The 22,278-nt window shown below is 55.8% G+C and overlaps 1 protein-coding gene across 14 annotated transcripts in view; it reads right to left on the reverse strand.

Annotated features, from left to right (window-relative positions):
* GTF2IRD1 (GTF2I repeat domain containing 1) overlaps positions 1 to 22,278 on the reverse strand; it is a 103,548-nt gene that overhangs the window by 63,861 nt on the left and 17,409 nt on the right. For 5 of the 14 annotated variants that reach the window (XM_068910340.1, XM_068910339.1, XM_068910336.1 and 2 more), the window contains exon 2: positions 19,986 to 20,093. The exons of 2 other annotated variants lie outside the window; for them this stretch is intronic. In XM_068910340.1, the coding sequence (XP_068766441.1) occupies positions 19,986 to 20,075 (90 nt within the window). In that variant the 5' untranslated portion in view covers positions 20,076 to 20,093. Of the gene's footprint in view, positions 1 to 2,615; positions 2,778 to 12,251; positions 12,318 to 16,131; positions 16,180 to 19,985; positions 20,094 to 22,278 lie in introns of those variants that run through there. 7 more of the 14 variants (XM_068910338.1, XM_068910334.1, XM_068910335.1 and 4 more) reach the window with 3 other exon arrangements.

Consider the following 22,278-nt stretch of genomic DNA (forward strand, 5'->3'; position numbering starts at 1 on the left):
CGAGCAGCGCGGCCGCGGCGGGACGCAGCCTGTCGGAGGGAACCGAACGAGTCAGTTCAACGAGGCAAAAACGGGTCGCGTTGCTCGCCGGGCCGGGCGCGTGCCCCGCCGCCGCTCGCGGGCCCGGTCGCTCGGGGCCAACGCGCGGCGCTGCCCCCTCGTTCCCCGCCGCCCCGTCCGGTGCTTTCCCACCCGTTGGAGCCACCCCGGTGTGTAGGCGGGGAAAAGCGAAAAAACGAGTAGGAAAAAGGGGGGAAAAAAAAAAAAACCCAACCCTGTGCGGCAAGACACCCAACATGCAAATGATTTTGTTTCTGCCAGAAACGGGAGAGGAGGGAAAAAAAGAAATAATCAGGTAAGCGTGAACGCTGCACAGCTATAACCAAATCCCCCCGGGCCGGCGCCGTGCGCCGGTGGACGGGATCCTCTCTGCCCCTCTCCCGTCGGCTCGCCGGCCCCTCGGCCACAGGGGTAAAAGCACCCCGGAGGCGGGGGACGCGGCGCTGAGGGGACGAGGCGCGCCGCCGCGAGCAGCGGGGGGCCGGGGGCAGGCAGGAGGGCACGCCGCCATTTCCAGGGCGCCCGCTCCCCTCTCTGGCCACCTAACGAGAGCACCCAGCCTCGGCGCTCGCCTTCGGGAAACCGTCCAGGCCGCCGCCGCCATCACCGCCGTGTGGGGGAGAGCCGGCCGCGCCGACCGGAAACCTCCGGCTGGGCACCGAGGCTCTGGCGTCGCTGGGGCGCAGCGAGCGGCGGCCGTGAGAGCCCTCCCGCGACGCGCTCGCCCAATGTGGGGGCAAGAGAGGGCGTTGAAAAAGTACCACGGCCAACGCAACCACGAGGCGCTTTGAATCTCGACGCCGCGCGGGTTCGACTTCCCAGCGGGCGCAAAGGGCCCCCGCCGCTCCCCGCCTCGGATGACAACCTCCCACTCGGGTTGGCGGAAGCGGGTTTGGCCTTCGTTTTTCCCCTCCCGCGGGGTTACGCGGGGCTGCGGGGCACGCTCTGCCGGAGGGCAAGGGGAAGGCCAGACGCCAAGGTGCCACCTTAAGGCCACAGAGCCACCTTCTCGGGGCATCGCCAGCGGCTAAATCTTCCTCTTTGGAGGAAGGCCGCGCCAGCACGAAGCCAAACGCGGAGCAGGCGTACTCGCGCCAACCACGCGGCCTCCGAGCCGTTCGCCGAGCGGGTCACGGGCCGCAGCGAGGGCGGCTGGCAGCCCTGAAAGCCTGTACCGCCACGCAGGTGCCCAAAGCGGAGCAGGGCTTTCAGCCGGCGCCCAGCTCGGGGAAAGCCCAGTCCTGCCTCCCCCTGCCCAGTCCCAGCGGCTCCTCCGGCCGCGGGCAGCCCCCGACGCGCGGGGCCGAGCCGAGGCGCGCTGCCCGGACGCTCCGCGGAGGCGCCCCCGGGGCCGACGGGTGCCTCGGCCGGCCGCGCGGGGCGTCGAACGCTCTCCGGACGTGCGCCGAGGAAGGGATGGCACGGCGGGAAGAGCGCGCCCCTCTTTGCCACCACGGCTCCAAGCCAGCCAGGCACACGGAAAAACCGCGTGGAAAAACCCCCAAGCACAAGCAGCAAGCCCCAGCCCCTAAAACACCCTAAGATCCAGCAGGCAGGGAAATGAATCCTTCCTCCTTACAAGCAAGGAGTTATTCCAGGCTTGTTTCTCCTCTTGCTTGACGTGACTCAACTCAGCAAGGACTACGCTGGAGTCGGGGAGAACCACGGTGCCAGCCCCGGATGGGCAGGAGGAGAGCAGGCGCCCGCTGCCCGCGCGCCCGGGACGTCGCCAGCGCTCCGGTTTGCCGAGGGGTCGGGTAACTCCGGAGGTGCCGGGCTGCTGAAGGCAGCTCCCCCACAGGTGCCCTGCTCCTTGCAGAAACACGGCCTCAACGGCCCACCAACATCAGCTGGCCCAGACCCGCCGCGGGCAGCTCCACCACGGCGCACGGGACCAAATTCCTCCCGCCACGCGTCGCATGCCTAATTTCCAAGGAGGGCAGGCTGGGGGAAGGGGGGTCTCTCTACCCGCTGCCCAGCCTGCGCAGCATCCGGGGCCCGCAGGTGCCACCAAACCGCCAGGACGCGGAGCCGAGAGGGGACCTGGCGAAGGCCGGCCCCGCTCCCACCCGGGCGCCGGCAGGGCTCAGCCTCGCAGCGCGCGGAGTTCGCGCCCCCCGCGCCGCCCCCGCCAGCTTTGCAGAGCGGCGACGACGTTCCCGCAACCGATTTCCTCCCACCGAGGAAGTTGCAGCTCTCCGAGCAGGAGGAGGACGCGCCTGCCGAGATGGTACAACTGCCCGCTGATTTACGAAGACGCCGCTTAAACGCTTCGATAAACCCTTTGCGACCGACACGGAGCCCCGCTCCCCTGTCTCTTCCCCCCCGATACCGATTGCTTCCCCGCTCCCCCCTGCCCTGCCCCGCTTGCGGCGGAGCCTTCCGACAGTCGGCCCTCGAACCAGCCACCCCCTGCCCCTGCCCTCTCCCCGGCACCGTGCGCTCCGAGGGCTTTGTGAGCCCTCGCCCGTGCCGTAGGGGAAACCGAGGCACGGCCGCCCTGCCCGGGGCTCGCCCCCTCCCCACCCCTGCGCCCGCCCCGGGGGCTCTCCTACCAGCTCGCGGCACGCGCCATCCCCTCCTGCGCCTTTGCAACAGCCGGCGCACCCAAGCCCCGCGCGGTACTCGCTTCCCGAGCACAAAGGGAGGTCGGGGGGACGGCGGGCGGGCGGCAGCGGCCGGGAGCTGCCGCGTCTCTTCATCCGCGCCTCCCCGCGCCGGAGGAGAGCGACGGGAGGTATTACTTAACGGCAGCTGCAGAGGAGAGACGCGGTCAGCTATGGTCCTGCTGTCAAATCTCTCGCGAGGGGCAGCGCAACGCTACTGAGCTTTAATTTTGCAAATAAAGGGTGGCAAATTAGACAGTAATGATTCTGAGCCATTCAAACCAGATTGTAAATCATGTGCTTGAAGCTGCAAGCAGATAAAAGGGGCCAGAGAATTTCTAATGAAGCAAGATTAGAAACCAGCTGAGACTCGGAGGGCCTGCCTGAAGAATATGAATGAAGCTAGCTGTACTTAACTCAATTTGCTACTCAGACAATAACCGCAGAAGGCAGAAACTCAGCAGAGCCAAGAGCAAACCCGACTGCGTTACTGCAGGCCCCGGGACCGACCTCTCCCAAAAGAGAGCCGAGAACGACAGACAAAGGAGATCTGTCCGGAGGCACGGCCGGGAGCCAGCGACGCAAAGCCGGGAGAGGGGAGCTCTGCTGCCTGTGCAATAGGGTAAATAGAGGCGATTTTGGCCTGAGACAACAAGTTTTCTACATGTGTGCAGCTCTGCAGGTGTTTAAGCACAAACACAAATTCATACTCGGTGGTGCAGGAGGATTAGCTGTCTCCAACGATGCTGTCTAAACGGGATGGATGAACTCGTACTCAGCCATGCAAAGCCGAGCTGTTATTTGGGCATGAAATAAGTTAATGAGGGTGGAGACAATTCCTTATTAGATAAATGGTAAGGACAGAATTCCATAAATTATATCCACATGCTCTTGCAGGGACCTCCGTGCCTGCTTTCCCCACACATCAACTGTTGCATACAGAGCATCTCTATCAGCAGAGAGGCACTGCACTGAGATAACCCTACGGCATCTGCTCGGCCAGAAATCACCTCTTTTCTGCCAGGCTGCTTGCCTGGTCCCGCACAACCACGTGAGGGTGAGGACCACGGACCAGCATCCTCCGGCAAGAATGAGACATCCTCGAGCCCGCACAGAAGCGGCAACCCGGCTGACGGTGCAATCACCGTGCAGCACAAGTAGCCATCAGGCCGACCGGGGAGCGCTCTCCCTTTTTAATTTCTAATCCACACCAACGAAAAGAAAAAGCAACCGGTTTATTCACCAGGACCGCAGAGCTGGGTCCACGGTGCTCCCTGCATGAGCTACATTAACGCCGAGCCAGCAGAGTTTGCTGGCTGCCGGGAGAAGCAACGCGGCATGGTGCAGGCTGTCTCTCTTGTAGTAGAGGATTTTGCTCTGGTTTTACAAGAACAGCTGCATTCAGCTCAAAATTGGACCAGAACAACGATGACCCCATTTGAAAGGTTACCGAGGATTTCCTGCTGGAGAGGGAGAGCCCGGCTGGGAGCAGACGAGCGGAGCGACGGTGCCTTTCTGAAACACGGCAGAAGGAAGAGGACTTCCTCTGTAGCTTTTGGAAGGCAGAGATATAATTGCAGCCGCGCCAGCACTTCTGCTGTGCCACGCCAACTCTGACCCAGAAAAATCCTCTTAAAACCATCTGACATTTCTTAACAGTGCTGACTGCCCAAACTAAGCTGATGGCCGAGTTTTCTCCCCTAGGATGATCTTGGGGGAAAAAAAAAACCCCACTATATATATGTATGTGTGTTTGTGGTTTGTGTATACATATATATATATATATATATATATGTATATGCGCACATCAGCCTGTAAAAAAAAAAGCAGAAAACTAAACGCACCTTCTGCAAACTATCTCAGTTAGCAAAGCACAGCCACCTCCGATCCAATGGCCACATGTTACCCGTGCTCGCAGGGTGACCTGCCCCCATCCCAGACATCCCCATGCAGGTGGTCTAAAAGGGCAAGCAGCATTGAGAACACAAGGGAAACTCTTTTCTGCTTCAGAGTCATATCACTGGGTTTAACAAGGCACCTCCAGCTTTTCAGGTCAAGAAGGCTTGCAGAGATCCCAGCATAACATGATCCATCTTGCTCCAGTTTAGCAATTCTCGGACGGACAGACGGATAGACAAAGTATATGCCACATGCAAGCTTTGGAGAGCCGGCATGCAGAGCTGGTCCCTGGGCAAAGTTCAGCTGCATCTGTTTTGGATGTGCTGAAGTCAAGACCGATTCTTTTAATCAAATTAGAAAATCCCATATTAAGAATAGCCGTCTAGTTATAGCCAGTACTTACCAGCAAGGCCGTGGCAGATACCGACGCTCAGCCTCAACGCCCGGCTTTGCGCGCATGCCCCGCCAGCTCGTGCCATTTAAAAGCTTACGGCTGACCTCTCGTTGCCCAGAGAAATCGCATTCCCCGGCAGAGCAGGCAGTGACCCTTAGCCGGCAAAGCTAATGCGAGGCTCGACAGCCACTTCAGCAGGTCCCCAGATGCCAGGGCTGCCGGGGTTATCTCCAAAGGCAGCCAAGCTCCTCCGGCTCCTGTGACAGTCCGTGGAGACACAGACCCCTCAAGGAGCCACTGCGAGAGACCGGGCAGCCGGTGGCAGTCCTCAGCACCATGGCCTGGAGGCTCCTCTTGGGAGAAGGCTTGGTCCAGGGAGCATCCAGCACTTTTTAAACACCCACCCACACCCCACCAAGCACTTCCTTGGAGAAAACGCTTTATTTTGATGCCTTGTTGCCTATGCATATTTTTGAAGTGCCCTAATTATATATTATTATTATGGTATGTAAGTTATTGTCGCTTCAAAGCGGCGTTTTGGAGAACCAGCCCCCAGCCCTGCGAGGGCCGGGCAGAGCCGTCGCTGCCCCGCAGAGGACGCTGGCTCTGCCTCGCACACGCTCCCACCGCTAATCCCCCGGACTGACATGACCACTGCCAAAAAATGCTCCCCTTCGCTGCAAAAAGCCAAGCCGAGAGGCAGATCCAGGCACACAGCGGGAATCATAAGGACACAGATAAGAGCAGGGATCAAGTAGGGCAGCGTCTCTGTACGCCAGCTCCCTACCCGCCACCACCAACTCCTTGGCTCTGCGGGAAACCAGCACAGAAGAAATTCCTCTCACCTGGCTAATCATTTAATAAGGAGAAGGGAGAGTCACTTAAAAAACAGAATATGACCCAAGTAATACAACTGCACTTTCAAAACTAATAGAGGGGAAAAATATTCTTATAAAGCTCTTAATCATTTATGGTCACAAACAGCAGTGACAGCACACTTAAAAGGGGGGGGGGGGAAGGCAGGAAAAAACTTTATGGCAGGCAATAGGCTTATTCAAATCAAATTAAGACGTACAGCTTGAAGTTGTTTGCCTAATCAAAGGGAAAGTAATCTTTAGGAAAACTGGGGTAAACCATGCTTACACCAGTTAAGGCTGGCTCCGAGGGATCGCAGCACTTGCGATGCAGGACCGCGGAGGCAAGGCAGCGCGGCCGTTTAACCCAGCCTCCTTCCCCGGGCTACAGCTCGGCCGCTCGCGGAAGAACATGACGCACGCTTGCTATTTAAAACAGAATCAATGGCACCGACCAACGGGTTTATTTACCGCGTCCTAAGATCTGCTGTAAACAAATGGGCTCCCCACAGCTCTCCACCCTCCTCGCGGGGGGCTCGAGGTTTGCCGGGTGACCCCACTGCTCTCTGGGCACTTTGCAGCCCCACGGTGCGACGAGGACCTGGGGCCCGAGCGCACCAGCTCCGTGCGCCTGGCTGGCGCAGGAGGACGCGGCTCTCCACCACCACCAGGAACTATAGCCTGTCCATCAGTCCATGGGCGTTACGTGTCTAAACCCCTTGCTAAACTCCTTAGGTGTTGCATCGAGCTAACAGGCAGGCTATAAAAATACAGTTCACGGAAATACCCATAGCAATGAACATCCTGCATCCAAACAGCTGGAGGGCAAGGCCAGCTTCCTTCCACCTCTGCCTCCTCCTCTTCCCCGCGCTAGCACCGGCAGCCGCAGGAGACACCCTGGTGATCTGCAGCCAGGGGAAAGGCCAGACGACGAATGCTCATCCCAGGAGCGATGCATCCCGGGCGCCTAGCACAGCCCCAGGCCCCACGTGACTCGGGATCGTCACGCTGCTGTCACAGGGCCAAGGCAAACGCATCCTCTGTCAGCACTGGGGAGGGACTCTCCGCTCCCCAGGCGGTGGTAGAAAGGCCCCGGTGGGCCGTGGCACAGCTGCGAGCCTGTCCGGTGGCCCTGGGATGCGCCCGACCCTCCAGGCCACGCTCCCCTGCTGGGGGGAACGCTCCCCACCTGCCCCACTCTCCCACCGCCACGGCTCTAACTCACCACTGCCCACCAGGTTTTGCAAAAAACCTTCTTCTTATTCACAGATGGGCCGTTCTCGTTTGACTTCCCCCCCCCCCCCCGAAGGCCGCCTCTAAGGGATCCGGGTGGGAAGGTCTCCGTTTGCAGGGGCTCTGCAACGCACTGGACCCAGGTACGCAGCCTGCACAGCCCTTTGCACAGCTTCTCTCTTACAACATCCTCCTTTCTCACTTCAAGAAGTCTGGAAAGGATTATAAATTTGGCCCTGGGGAGTTTCACTTGTGAATCACTGGGGCCACAGAGAAGGAAAACGAGGCGCCTACAGAGAAAAGCCCTGCTGAACTGCCAGCTACAATCAACTTGTGCTACCAAGCGCATGCAGAGATGGTGACTCTGGCCCCCAAAACTCTCCAGTTTGCAACAGCTACGAATCCTGACAGCTCATTTGAATACTGCACTGTTTGGTGGCTCGCTGAGCGAGACACATCACCTTTCCACCATGTGGATAATTACAGCAAACAAGCATCTCTCCCAGAAATAAACATCCTCAAGTTTTGCATACTGCGTCACTATTTCCAAACTGTTCGGAGCAAACAAAACAGAAGAAAAAAACCCCGAAGGAAAATTCCATGCAGAAAACTGTATGATTATAAAATTATAAACAGGTATCCGTTAAATTATGACAAAATGAGTCGAATTTATGTAAGCCAACATGTGAAAGCCAAGAAGGTCAAGTATAGCCTTAATTCCTTTCCTTGCAAAGTTTCATACCGTGCAGCCAGACCTGGACAGCTCAGCTCACGTCTCCGGGACAGGCCCTATTCTGCACAGGTAGAAACAATTTCCACTCTCACAAGACACTTCCATTCTGCAGGCCCAGTTTGTGTCTGCAAATCAAGTTTCTGCATGCCTTATTAATTGCTTGTCAGCACAGATAAGGCAGCGAGAGACGCAGCTATTCCAATTTCTTCCCACAGCTCCTGCAGCAGTCGCCAAAATAGGATCTCCAGCTGTGCACACAGGCAGAAGCGCCAGCAGCAACACACCTCCTCACACCCCGCAAACGCCGAGCGGGGCTCCTGTTACAAGACGCAGCGGCAATACCTGCTTCCTCGGCCACTCTGGACTGATGCCAGCTCCTGTTTGATCTTGCTCGGGCGTTCGTGACAAAGGCTATAGGACAGGCTCTCCATAACACCAGAAATGAGCGCTTTAAGCTCACAACATTGACTTAAAGACTGGAGGACTCTTCTACCCACTTTCTTCTCACTCTGTTTTTTAATGCCTTAGAGCAATTTCCAGCTCTCCTCTGCAACCAGAAGCAACTTAATTCTCTATTTTCAAGTGGGAGCTGGTATTGCCACACTCCCATGAATCCAGGAGATGGAACCCAGTGAAGGACATCAACTGCTGCCATATCCGCTCCAACAGGGAGAGTTGGTACCGTGCAGGACCTGCCATCCTCTCCCCGGGCGCCTGCTTAGAGCAGCACCAGGCTGACCAGTGACCTGCCACTTAGTGCACACATGCATTCTCACAGGTGCTGGCAGGCCAACCACATGTTTCAGGACCTCCCTGAGACCATGCTTAGTCCTTGTCCACCCCACCCTACTTTAATATCTGCAAGGAGGAAGGCATTATTTAACGTGAGACCAGAAATTCAGTTTTATCAAACCTACCTGGGCCCTTCTTCGGGCACCAGCCTAGCAGTTGTACAACTTGGCTCAGCTTCTCGCCATGCCACAGACTTTCTGCGTGCCCTTGGGCACATTGTTCTGCTTCTCTGTGCCATCCTTTCCACCAGAAAAAAGGAAATAATCTCTTTATGGAAATTACACATGGCTAAACCCATTAAAGACTGGGAGAAGTGTGGGTCCACACTTCTGTACACACCATGTACCTGTAAATACCTGCACATGGGGAGATAAAAGCAGCTGAAGGCTCAGGAAGGACAGATGAAATCCTACATTGGTTTCTTTTTATACTTCATAAGTACAGTTTTCTAACAATACAGATTTTAAACTGAATTGACTGATTTTTTTTTTTCCCCCCTGCACTTCTATCCTATCTTAAAAATGTAACCCTGGCAATTTCTACCGCATTGATGTATCCTCTGTAATGCTAATCCAAAGATGATACCAGACCACTCAAAAGTATTTCAGGGGGAAGTACCCGATGCTCTGTGCTCGCTAACCTCTGCAAGGCCCAGATCAAAAATCTCCAAGAGCTCAGGCGGGCGAAGACACTGAGCCAGGTGACACCTGCATCTTCCGACCCATCCTTTAAACCAGTGACTTTATCAAGGGGGGACAAAACAGAAGAATGGCCCACCCTCAGCAACAATGGAAATCTTATTAACAAAGGGTTTGTTTGAACTTGTGATGCGCAGCAAGGTAGAGCAAAAGGTCAAATCTGGCTCCCGCTGAAGTCAGTGATAGCAAAGCTAATGATTTCCAAGACGCTGAATTTAGCTCTCGCTTCCTAGATGCCGGGGAGCACTCACACACAGTTGCCACCATTCAAAAAGGATCGCCACGTTGTCACTACTAAGCGGCACGTCTCTCTGCCTGTTACGCAATTAGCTTTTTCAACTGTGCTTAATACCCGTGACTCATAGATCTATGTCCATGTATCAAATCTCACCACACTCATGAGTCAAAGTGCCTTTCAGAAAAAGCACAGAAGTAGGAAGAACAGCCAGAGAACACATTTTGTCATTTTCCTCCTCATTGCTTCCCAAAGATTTCAACTCATTTCTTAAATTCAATTGAAAGAGTGGACTTTGCACCAAGACTTCACCTCGCACAGGCAGAAGCAGGACATCATCTTATCCACGTTTGCAGAAGGTCGTCCGTCATGACAGTCTCAGTTTGCTCTGCAGTCGTGGGAAGAGGGGCCGATTTCAGTGGGGCTGCCCACATGCTCTGAATTCGGATGCACGCCCTGAGCTATTCGGACCTGGGCATCACATAAGGCCACCGTAGAACTCACCCCCCCCCATCCAGGGTGTTTACAAAGCCTCCAGCGGAGCTTGGAATCACGTTCATGTTGGCTGGCTGCACCTTGCAAATGGTACCAAGAACAACTAATCCTGTTTTTAGACCCACTTTCCCATTTGAGGAGAAACAGAGGGAGCATAAAGCGGCCCCATCAGAGCCATGCAGAGTTGAAACATGGCTGGAACCAGGAGTCCGACGCAGGCGCAGGTGGGAATCCAAACCATGACACCTCTTGTAGCTCATCTACGCTCAACAAAAACTTAAATTAATGAGAGCTTTGACTGTTTATCACATTGTGGGAGGGTGGGGAGACACCATCATGCTGGTCCTGTCTGCAGCTGCATAGAGCTGCTGGAAATTTTCCACTTACAAGTTTTTCCAGGAAAAATCTTCCTCTCCCTTCACCAGTCACTGTGAGCCCTGGTTACTACAGAAAGCCCAAACAAGCTAGCCTCAATCCAGCAGCTCGTTTCCTAATGCAGACAGCTCTACATTTGGAAAAGCAGAAAAATCTATGAGGAAAAGGGATATTTACCCATCCTGGGGAGGGGAAATACCATCTTGTGCATGCATTAGCTCATGAAAAGGGATTGCCGAGGAGGTTTAGGCTACTAGGCATTGAAAGCACTGTCAAAAGCACTATCAAAAGTAGTATTTGGGCTTCCTGGTCATTGAGGCTGTTTCACCCAAAACGCTTGATAAGTCAACAGAATTCAGGTACCAGTCAACCACCTTCATCCCTGCTCTTTCGTGGGAGCAACACCCGAGAGCATCAGTTCCTCTGATTATGTCACTGGAACCTTAATCCTGCGCAGCTAGAAAGAAGGAACATAACACTCATGGCCAAAGTATAACATATGTAACCATGAGATGACAGTGATTTTATTTGTAATTGCCTTTTACTCCAGGTAGGCATATTTAAAGGAGATTTTAAAAAGCGACAGAAGCCCTGGAGGACACTTAATTAGCCCTGGCTATCGTCAAACACATTTCAAAACTCACAACGAGCTGTCCCAAGAGGAACCGAGGGGACCAACAGCGCCATGCACTATGCAGACCAAACGCCCAGCTCCAGCTGCGGAAACACCACCCCTGTGACAGAGGGGGCATCCTGGGACACAGTGGGAACGCACGGCCCTTGGGGTCCCCGCACGGTGTACCCGGCCGTGCACCCAACCACGCTCCCACGGCTCACCTGTCGACTGAGCCCGGCTCCAGCGTCGCCCTGCGCGCCAGCTATGGACACGAGGCACGCAAAGGGCAACGCTCGAGTTACATCTCTAGCTGCTTTGCAATAAAAGCAAGTCAACTCTGAAGGCATTTTATACCACTGACGCATCTTTGGGACTCTTGAGGTAGCTTCTCCGGCGGCTGGCTATTAGCACGCTAATAATAACAGCTAGGTGTCAAACAAACTGGCATCTCTTGAGGAAAAAGCCCTGGAAACCACATAAAATAGACCAATAAGAAAGCGTGCATTAGAAACCAGACTTGAATTTCAACTTGTGGTTTTTCTAATCGCTTAAGCAAACACCGGTATCAGCAAGGCTGACGGATGCAACCGAAGCCGACTCCCCCGAGGAGCGCCACAAGCCAGCCGAGCCGCGGGAGCTCGCCACGGGAGAGCGGGCGCTGCCCCGCCGGCACGGCGTGGTCGCCACCAAATAACTGGCCTCTAGTTTTCTGCCCACAGCAGAGGCGGCAGCAGCGGAGATTTCTGCTTTAACCCGCAGTCGGAGCTGAGGGACTCCAGGAAGGCTTCAAAACGCGCAATTTGCCGCTTCGCAGCCCCGCTGACCGGTGAGCGAGGCAGACGGGGAAACGCTCTGCGTGGCCTGCCAGCTTGAAAACGGGCCCTGAACGCGCCTGATCCTGCCCGGCTCAAACGTAATCCTTGCGCTGAATTCAGCGCCCTCGCCCCCAACGCACCGGCCCTTGAGAGCCGCGTCCTTTCCTTCCTCACTGCCGCAGGGAAGAACTGCGCCGATCCCAGGGCTCAAATTAAATCAGGAGCAGAGCAGTTTATTGATTTATTAACGGCACATCCTTAACAGGCAATCAGCGAGCTCTGCGTTCCAGGTCGCTATCAGCGGCACGGCGGATAAACCGCGATACTGGATGTTTGCGAAACGTCCACGAACACCTTCCGCTTCCTGACCCCAAGTAATGCCCCCAAACCGATCCCCCTCCGCTCGGCTGCTGCCCCGTTACCGCGTCCCCGCTGCCGGGGCTCACCCCGCGGCCGCAAATTTTCTTTCTCGCTTCTTTTCAAGCTGGCTCCTTTTCGCCAAAGCCTCTCGGCCATCCGCTGGTCACTGTTTAACCAGCCGAAGGTCAGCTAAAGCAAAACGTCATCTTTGGTAATTTCAGTGTTAGACGTTTTTGGGCAAACAACCTCCCGGCACAATTTGGGGTACTTCAGATGCACGCAGGGTTTGCACTCGCCTCCTGGCCGTACCCCGGCGGCGGTGCTGCCCGAGGCGGCTCGTGCAGACTCCCCTATAGCAAACCACTCTTTCTTCAGCTGGGAAACGCTCTCTGAAACAGGTTCACGCTTCTTTTGCTGTCTTGTTTTACTGACAAAACTCAAGGCACCTGCTGGAAAAGCTCCTCACATCCATGCCAGCAAGAAAATGAAAATATCCACAGGCACTTCAGTCTGAGCTCCGCTTTCCCAGACAAGCCATCTGAAACCTTGCTTGGTGCAGTTTAGCTCCCCTTAGAAAACAAGCAAAGAACAAACTAGACCTTCTTGCAAACATCCCACCCTCCCTTGCACTCTAAGATGAACACGCTTCCAGCTCTCCAGGAGCCGTTCAACTCAGAAGACGTTTCCACAGCAGGAATTTAGTTTTTTCCTCCATCCTATAGAAATCGAGAGTATAGTAATTCATTCTTCTGTTACCTTTATTTTCTAAAGCCTGGTCTACACACACACAAATTACCGTATGCTTTTTTTTATACTGCAGAGTTATATCACTATAAAGTGCCCTTTAGAAGTCTCGTTTCAGCTCCCCCGGGATAAACACTTTTCTATCATCACAACTGCTAGACAGGATCCCCCCTCTCGCAATGCCACCACGTAGTTCAAGCAGCGCGACTCTCAACAGCGTGACTTGCAAACGCAGACGAGTTTCCGTGGCGCAGTCTCATGACGGGCAGGTTCAGAAAGCTCTCGCTTTAAGCAACTGCCTCTTCACTCACTTTAAAAAAAAAGAAAAAAAAAAAGAAAAAGACTGCAAGTCTTAATCAGAGTGTTCCCAGCATCGCAGGGAAAAGCCACGCTGAGCGTCACGCATGGAAACCAGCTGTCGGCAGAGCCGGATCCTGCCGCCGGCGGCTGCAGCCCAGCCGTGCTCAGCTGGACGGGTATTCAGCAGCTGGTGGGCAGCCTTCCTGGGGCCCTACCGGACACGGGAGATGCAGATAGGCCCAAACCCAAACCCAGGCCTGCAGGACAGCTCCGGGTTCATGGGACAAGGCACCTGCAGGAGGCACGGCCCTGCTGCGGGACACCCCGTCATGGCATGCCAAAGCCCCACGTTGCCCACGAGTGCCTCTGCCTGGTGGGCGACTCCTCGTCACCTGTCCCCGAAGCCCTTGGGCAATGGGAGCCCCAGGGCCGTTCTGCTCCAGTGCGGAGGTACACGGTGACCATGCCTGAGCATGAGCAAAGTGGGAGACGAACTTGATGGCACCCAAAGGATTAGCAAAGAGGCGTGCTTGGAAGGCGTACGGCCAAAGAGGCCTGGGCGCTCACCCAGCTGTGCATCGTAAGCCTCTCCTGCCCGCGTCTTCCTGGGGAGGACACCCCTGCCCGCCGCGCCACGTCGGGAGAGCGAAGATCCCCTTCACGCGCCGATACCGGCAGGAGAATCGTACAAAACGCCCCCCAAGACCACTACGAGCACGGCGCGGAGCTGTACAAAAATCCCAGCTTCTTGCTTTGCGGTTGCAAACCAGGAGCTGCACCTTCACGGTGGCTGGAAAAGCCGGCCCCGTGAGGAGGCGCTAGGGACGCCTGGCAGCAGGTCGGGACCAGGGGAACGCAGCTGGCGGACCGAAAACGGAGCCTTTCCGCCGGATCCGGCCAACCGGCAGCTCAGGCGCCTTCCCAGAGCTCCAGCTCCAAGACAGAAAGAGGCGAGTGGCCCTTGGTGGGAAGCAACCGGCCAGCGTTCCTCACAACGCAGCAGCCCCTCGAAGCCTTTACTGGGGAGTCAAAGCTCCGCCAAGCTCGGCGCTGCACAGAGCGCGTGACGGAGCCCAAAAGCCCTTGCAGGCTGAACAACCAGGTTCGATAACGCGGGGGTCCCCGGCCGCCAAGCAGGAACCAGGCTGGCTGCCCTCGTCCCCAGCCGGCCGGGAGGCTGCCCACGCCGCGGAGAGCACGGCCGTCGCTCCTGCAGGACGCGGGCGTTGACGCGAGCCTGGCCTTCCCGAGAAACCCGCCCCGGAGGCCCGCGTCCCGTCGGTGGCGATCGCAGGCGGGAGGCGGCTGAGCCCGACGCGGTCTCTCCGACGCGCGAGCCCGGAGGGGTTTCCCCCCCATCGCTCCTCGAGCGGTGGGAGCGAACGATTAAAAACACGCTTCGCGGTTCCTAGAAAAAAAAAATAAAAATAAATAAAAGAGACGGGCAGCGGCAGCGCCGCAATCCCCGCGCGCTGGGGAGGGATCAGAGCGGCCCGGCGCGCGGCGGCGCGACGACTCGGGTTGCACTTCTCGGAACCGGGCGGCCCGGGAAGCTAAAATTAGCAGGAGGTGGTACGAGACTAATTCCGTCTCTCTGCTCTTTGCTGCCCATCCCTGCACCCCTTCGGTTACTAACCGGGAATATTTACCGCTACGTACCTCTGGATGATAATATATATATATATATATATATATATTTAATCTCCTGGCATTAAAGCAAAATAAAATAACCTCCGAGCTACAGGGCTCGCAGCAGGACGGGCGTTACGGCTGCGCGTCGCAGCCGAAACGCCGACGGGCGAACAGCTCGCGACGAGGGGCTCCGCTGCCGTTAGCCACCTCTCGGCTACAAAACAGCCCTTTCCCCGCACGATTTCTTGTTTTAAAGCAACATAGGACTGCAAGGTCGCGCGCGCCGCAGCTCCTGGACAGCCCACGAGCTTCAGCCGGGCGACGGGGACGCGGCCGAGAGCGGGACCGCGACCAAAACCTCCCTAGCCTGGAAAGCAGCGCCGGGGCGAGGCGTACGGACGGGGCTCAGGACGGCACCGGCCCCCTCCGCGTCCCCAGCCGCAGCCGTCTCCGGCAGCCCCGAGCGCGGCCTGGGAGGGGGGCTCGCGAAGCCCAGGGGAGGGCGATGGAGGCGGCGGCGGGGACACGACCAGAGATACAGTTTCCAGGCGCTGGTTTCTTGGTATGTAAGCTAACACTCGTGTTATTTAAAGCCGGAGTTTTAACAGCGTTCAGCTACTGTTTGCGTGATCAGGATAAAAAAATCGCAATCCTAATTCCTGGCCCCCCGGTGCCTATGGCAACTGGTATCCGTCTCCTTGGAAACTAATCTCGTGGTATTTGAACAATGTAACAAGGGCCTTTAATCTCCCAAACACTGTAAATCTTTATTCTAGCCTGCTTTCCTAGGACCAGCAGAGCCAACATAAAAAGCCTGTTGTTTTCTGGGCAGCAACAGAGATCTTAACTCGAATTTTATATTACGCACGTGCATGCCCTTTTTTTCCTTTTTTTTTTTTGCTTTTGCTTTCTTTCCCCCCCCACCCCTCACCCCCAATTAAAGAGGGATCAATGTCCCTCACAAGCTCCACAGGTAAATAATTTCTCCGCCTTTGCTCAAGAGGCCGGGCGGCGCGTCCCCCTCCCTCCCGCCCGCCCCGACCCCTGGCAAAAAATTAAAATAGTCCAAAGGCCGGCGGCTCCCGCCAGGGCGGCCCGGACGGGGGGCAGCGATGCCGCGGGGGCGAGCCGGTCCCGGGGCCCGGCTCCGGAGGCTGCGGGGGCATCCTGCGGAGGGGCAGGATGGGCACCATGGCTGGGGGGGGGGGGGGGGGGAAGGCGTCAATCCAGGTATCCTCCCCGCTCGAAAACGTCCACACGGCCGTCTCGCAGTGGGGCAACGCTTCCTACCCGAACAGCACGTTTCATTTCATTTCAGCCCTCGCTCGAAAGACGCCGTTTCAGGGTCCTTCGTGCGGCTGTCAGTCAGTCCTGTTTATACGTCCCAGCGCGCTGTTTGCTTTTTTCGCAACAGGCTGACATTGTTGACTCACGTTCAATTCCTGCTCTGCCCTAACCCCCCCCCCCCCAGGTCCTTTTTCTGCACGACTGCAGCTTCACCAGCTAGTCTCCATCCCTCTGTTTGCACGGTTGGTAATTCCCGCCTGGCTGCAGTATTTGGTGCTTGTCCTTCCTGAACTGCGTCTTACATTTCCCCGTCCTGGCTATTCCTCCAATTTCTCAAGATCATTTTCAATTCCAGCCTCGTCTTCCCACAGGCTCGCGGCTCCTCCCAACTTGATGTTGTCTGCAGATTTAATAAGCACACTCTTTTCCATCATCCGAGCCATTAATGAAAATATTGACTAGCGCTGCACCCGAGCCCAGCCTCTATGGACCCTCGGTGCATACATCTTGCCAGTTTGACAGTGAACCATTGATAACTAGTGTTTGAATTGGGTTCTCCAACCAATTCTGCGCCCGCCTTGCAGTATTGCCATCTAAATCAGCACTTCCCAATCTTGCCTTGTGCAATTTTCTAGAAGAACAACAACAAATCCCCCAGACCGCAAACATATGAAGAAGCACACACAGCAGGAAAGTTTAAAGTAATAGGTGAACGTAACGGATGAACAAACGCAGGACTTGCCTACAGCCTTACTGCTCAAGCATCCCTAGCCAGGCTGGGACGGATTGAATTTGCAAGGGCTCGGCCGAGCCGAGCAGGGTCCGCTCCAGGTGAGTGGCAGCAGGGCGCCGCTGCCGAAAACGGCTCCGTGGAGCTATCGCCAAGAAGAGACTAAAGCCCTTTGCCCTCCGCTGGGTTTCTGGCAGGAGTTTCTGAAGGGGAAAACTGCGATGCAGACATCGCTGTCAAGGCACACGGCTGTCCCGCTCGCTGTCCCCACCAGGCTGCCCGGGAAAGCAAGAGCGGGCGACCGTGCGGGCAGCAGGGTCACCCCCTGCCTCGGTGTCTCTGCCTTCGCAGGCAGAGAGGGAGCCAGCCCCTTGCCTCTCGTCTCCATCCCTCCCGCTCGACCTGCTTTCGGGATGTGGCGGGGGGACCAGGGAGCCACTTCTCGGCTCATGCAGGAACTGCCGGGCTGCCCTCCCTCCGGGTCTCACCGAGTCACTCTTGCCTTGTAAAGACACTGCCGAGGATCAAGCCGGCGCCTTTCTAAAGGCACCAGATGGCACGGTGCTTTTTAGAAAGCTCCCAGTAGAGAAAATCCCCAGGCCTGCTTCTGCAAATGACTCCAGCTGAACAATGCCGGAGCGCAAGCAAGCGTGGCGGCTGGCTTTAGGGAGCCCGCCGCGGGGAACAGGTGTGCCGAAAGGAAGAATTCCTTCGCCAGCTAAAACAAATACAGCTCTGCTATGGAAAGGAAAAGAAAAGTAACACCGAGACCCTGGCTCTGTTCCTGCCCTTCTGCTGTCTGTGCATCGCCTCTACAAGCAGCTCAGCACCCTGCTCCAGTGACGCTCCTTTCCAAAGGCAGCTGTTTGCAAGGGTGAAGGAGGAAGGTCTCTCTTTGCATTGCATTAAGAAGGAGACGTATACAACTTGGATGAGACCAGTAAACAGTCAGGGAAGTGTGACAACGCAGGGAACAGTTGCATGCACACAGGGAAATATCTGAAGCTGTCCCCCTCTCCATCCCCCTCTCGCAGGGGCTGCTTGATGCTGCCACGAGGGCGGCGCAAGGTCCTTTGCTCTGAAGTGGTGGCCCTGATGTATCTCTCTCCGACTGTACATCTCACCAAGCCCTTTTTCTTCCACCTTCCCTTGGTGATCTCACTTTGCCAGCATCTTTCTCCCTCTGCAGCACTACATTAGGTTTGGCTGGGCACTACATCCTAAATATCCTCCTGCCATCACTTTGTCTTAGTTCTCCAAGGTTCAATGCTGACCTCTCTTCTTTTGCAGAACTGCTGTTTATGGACAGATGCCAATCAAAACTGCATTTAAGCATGGACAGGAGGATGAGGTCCTATCTCTTACCCACTTAGAAGTGGGCTTTGTTCCCCCTTCACCCTCCCCAGAAGGCTATTGCACGTGCCAGCATCCTTCTATGGAGGCAGCAGCACCTGCAGGGCGGCACACGCTGTCTGTGGCACAGGCTGGTCTTGGTCCTCACGCAGGGGTATCGCCCTCCCCATCCCCACCGTTCATCCACCCATCCACAGGATCTGCCAGCAACGCACCACGACTACGCAGCATCTCAAGGAAAGCCTCCCTCCATGGGACCCTGGCTGTGGGCAGAGCCCTTCCTGAGCACCTGGTGAAGCCTGACGGAGACGCGAGCCCAGCCATTGCCAGCTCAACGCCCGATCCTCAAAGCACCCAAAGAGCTCATCGGATGAGGCTCGGGGCACCCAGGCTGAGGAAAGGGTGGGAGCGCAGCCAGAAGCAGGGAGGGGAAAGCCCCGGGCTTGGAGAAGGCAGGTATCAGATGCATGCCAACCAATTGCACAGGGAGGTTTCTAACTATCATCAGCCATGACTCATCCCTGAAGACAGCGCATGGACAGACCGGACGTGGCACGTGCCTTTCCTGGATGCTGAGAGTCACTAACCCACGTGCCCCCGGCAAGGACAGCTACCAGCACTCCCACACCCAAGCAGCGGCTCAGACTGGCACCGTACCTCCCAGCCCACCGCTGAGGTGCTGCACTGCCGTCGCTGCTAATAACGTGCTTTCTGCTCTTCCCAGGTAATTATCTCTGCATAAGGAGGTCTCTGATAGAAAAGCCACTACCTAATCTCATTATATTTTAATTTTATCTCTAATATTTCAGTTCTCTGGTTACTGTTGTTTCAGTATCAAGCCTTCCCTGTGTTAGAGGGCATGCTATTTGGTAACCCGGTGCCTCATTCTACTCCACACAAACAAGCTCAATAAAAAAAGCTTTCCAAAGGGATTAAAGAAAGCTCAGAGGCTCCACAGTCCCCATGCATGGCCGCCAGCATAACCAGCACCACACGGGACACACATAAAAGCAAAGCACTTTCCCGCTGCTTCAAACCAGATGCGACAGAGCAGCAACGGTTGCACCTCTAAAGCCTCCAGCACCTTGAAAGCCTGAGCCACAGGGCCTTGTTATTAATCTAGGAGATGCTGTAGCACAGATCCCAGAGTGATTAGCTAGATTTCTACTCCTCTTGCGGAGGTTGGCACCGCTGTCTGTGCTCTTTGAGAGCTGCCGGGGACTGGCCACCTACATCAGCTAGTAGAGGAGAAGAGTTATCAGCTGAACATGGCAGCATTCGATTGCCCTGAGCTCCTAAATCCTGCTGGGTTTCTTTCCCCATCTTATTTAAGAGGAGGGGCTAGAAAGACGAGTGCAGACCCCACGCAGGCCGGGATTCCCGGCACCCAGCCGGGGTCAGGGAACGGCCCTGCAGTGCCGACCTCTCTTGCCTTTTCAGTGCATGGGATGCTGCCGCACTATTGGCGAGTCATTAGCAGTCAGCTCAGGGCTCCGGGGAGGCTGCGCTGGAATATCCGCGGGGCAAGAGCTGGCACCGCATGCCTAACGCGAGAGGCTGCAAAGAGGCAGCAAAGCTAAGGCCTGAGACGCAGTGGCAGACCAACACACAGGGTTTTGTCCCAGCCTGTGAAGAGCTCCCCCGTAACCTTTCAGAGAGCCAGCTCTCTTCTCCTTTCAGCAACAAGCTTCCTTCCCTTTCCAGGATGCTCGGGAACCCACAACACTGGCTGCACTGCCCCCGTTACGCAGATCACTCCAGCCCTCGCACTTGCCTTGTATTTAGGCTGCGAACTGAGCGGCACTGGGAGCGTCTTCTTGTTCCATGCTTCTACCGTGTCCAGCACAATGGGGTCCTGGTCCATGTCTGGAACGCCTTAGCACTACAACGGACAGAGAGAAAGCATTAAGAATAGCTAATTCAGCCAACTGAGAGCCCCACCATGTCGCTGCCACGCTTGTTCTGGTTACTCCGGCCAGTAAACTTCCTAATTAGAGAAGAGATGCAACGACCTTTCTTACAGCCCAACTTATATAATCAGAAAGAACAGACAAGCTTTGGAACCATGACGCCACCACCACTAGGCAGCCAACGCTTTGCTGCATCCTGATTTAAGGAAGGTTGCTGATACCCTCCCAAAAGGAAGCAGAGAGGTTTTCAAAGCAGAGAGTTTCATTTGGAGAACATCCACCAGTTACATGTCCACTTCTCCGTGCTTTGCACTTGCAGAACATCCCCCAGCAGCAAACGCATGGGCTGAAAGGCGTTAACAGCTTTCACGTGCGAGCTTCACAAGAGCACAGCAAACGCTGAGCGTGCAGCTCCGCACATTGTCACGTGCGGCCTCAACACTCCTTCAGAAATGGGAATCCCACACAGCCAGCCAGACTCGGAGAGGAAGGGTCCAGCACAGTGCCCCTTCCCAAGATAGCCCTGGCCCCTGCAATGAGCCAGAGCCCTGATCCTGCCCGGAGCCCAGCAGACACTAGAGACATTTAGAGAACATCCGCGGGTAGCCTGGACCAGCACACACAGCCTCCCTTCCCTTACAAAGCACAGCATCACTCTGTAAGGGACTAAGAGCAACGCAGCCCACAATTCAGCACCTCACTCCAGCAGCCCACCTGCACTGGGAGCTCCTCCCAGAGGCAGAGCCACCTCAGCCAGGAGCAACAAGGCAGGCTCCAAGCGATTGCCTGCTGCAGACAAGTCCTCGGTTGGGCTCCTGCAACACGCCCTGGCAGGCCAGGATCACCATTTCCTTCTCCCTAGTCCCAGGCAATGTCTGAATGTGGCACCAGCCCCTAATCTGCTGTTTCTCATGCAAACTCGAGCCATTATCGAGGCTTTATCAGGGCTCTGCATCACCACTAGCTGCCAGACAGAAACAGCCTGAGGTGCAGCTCTGCCCCCACCCACCACACTGAGAAATTATCTTCTTCGTTAAAATTACACACCACGGCCTGCTCGGGAGCCTTTGGGACTGGCTGAGAAAGGTGCCGGTTCTCCAAACCCTGGCATCACTATGAGGCTCCAACACCAGACCCTGCCGAGACACATTTTCACCTGAGGAAGAGCAGCTCCATGACCACTCACGCTAAGGACACCTGCTTTCCGGGGGATCGCTGGCCCACAGCTGGGCTCTCCAGCATCTAATAGAGACACATACCTCCAGCTGAGAATTCCCCACAGACAAGACAGTCACAACAGCTCTCTTGTGGGGATTCTCTGGTGTCTTATACGGCTTAAGTTCATGTCGCAACTCCCTCTCCCCTCCATTAACAGGGTCTTGGCTTCTTTACACTGCCACACTTTGTCATGACCCTTCCATACACCGAATACCTTGAGCTGTGCTACACCTCTGCCTTGTTTGGTGGAAGCTGGCCAGTAGGCTAAAAATTACTAGGGACAGACAGGCAGACAGATGAGGACAAACACACACCCAGAGACAGTGATTACATAAACTTAATTTCCAAATTATTGATTCCAAGCCAATGGCTTTCCTCCTTGGGGCTACATGGAAAAACCTTACAAGCTCGAACTGAACGTAAACCAGCACAGTCACAGTCTGCCTGTCTGCAGCAGGAGCTCCTGGGCTGAACTGCCCGCAACCGTGCTGCGCCCACCCCTCCAGCTCACCGCCGGGGACTGCAAAGCTGGGATTTTATTTCACATGCAAACATTTATCACAGCTGATTTGAAAACAAAACAAAAAAAAACAAACTATATAGCAAAGAATCCCCCCAAACTGAAGTGTCTCCTGGAAGCACCCTGATTTCATTACAGGTGTTGCTGCTCCAGCTCGGGAAGGGTCTTGAGCCTCAACATCCCAGCAAGGTCCTCTCCCAGCAAGCTGGGTACAGGGTGCTAAGATGACTTGATCTTTCCCTGCTGGCATAGGAAAGAGCCCCCACAGCCCCCCGCTTGCTGGCCAGTCCAGACGTGCTCTTGTGCAGGCAATGCTGGGCATCAAAGAGCAGAAAGCAAGAGACGCTCCATGAGAGGAGACAGGGTGGAGGATGGGGAGGAAAAGGATCTCAGGGTGGAGGCTCCAGCAGGCTGCTTTG

Source organism: Struthio camelus, chromosome 16 (assembly GCF_040807025.1).
Source record: "Struthio camelus isolate bStrCam1 chromosome 16, bStrCam1.hap1, whole genome shotgun sequence".
Lineage (NCBI taxonomy): Eukaryota > Metazoa > Chordata > Aves > Struthioniformes > Struthionidae > Struthio > Struthio camelus.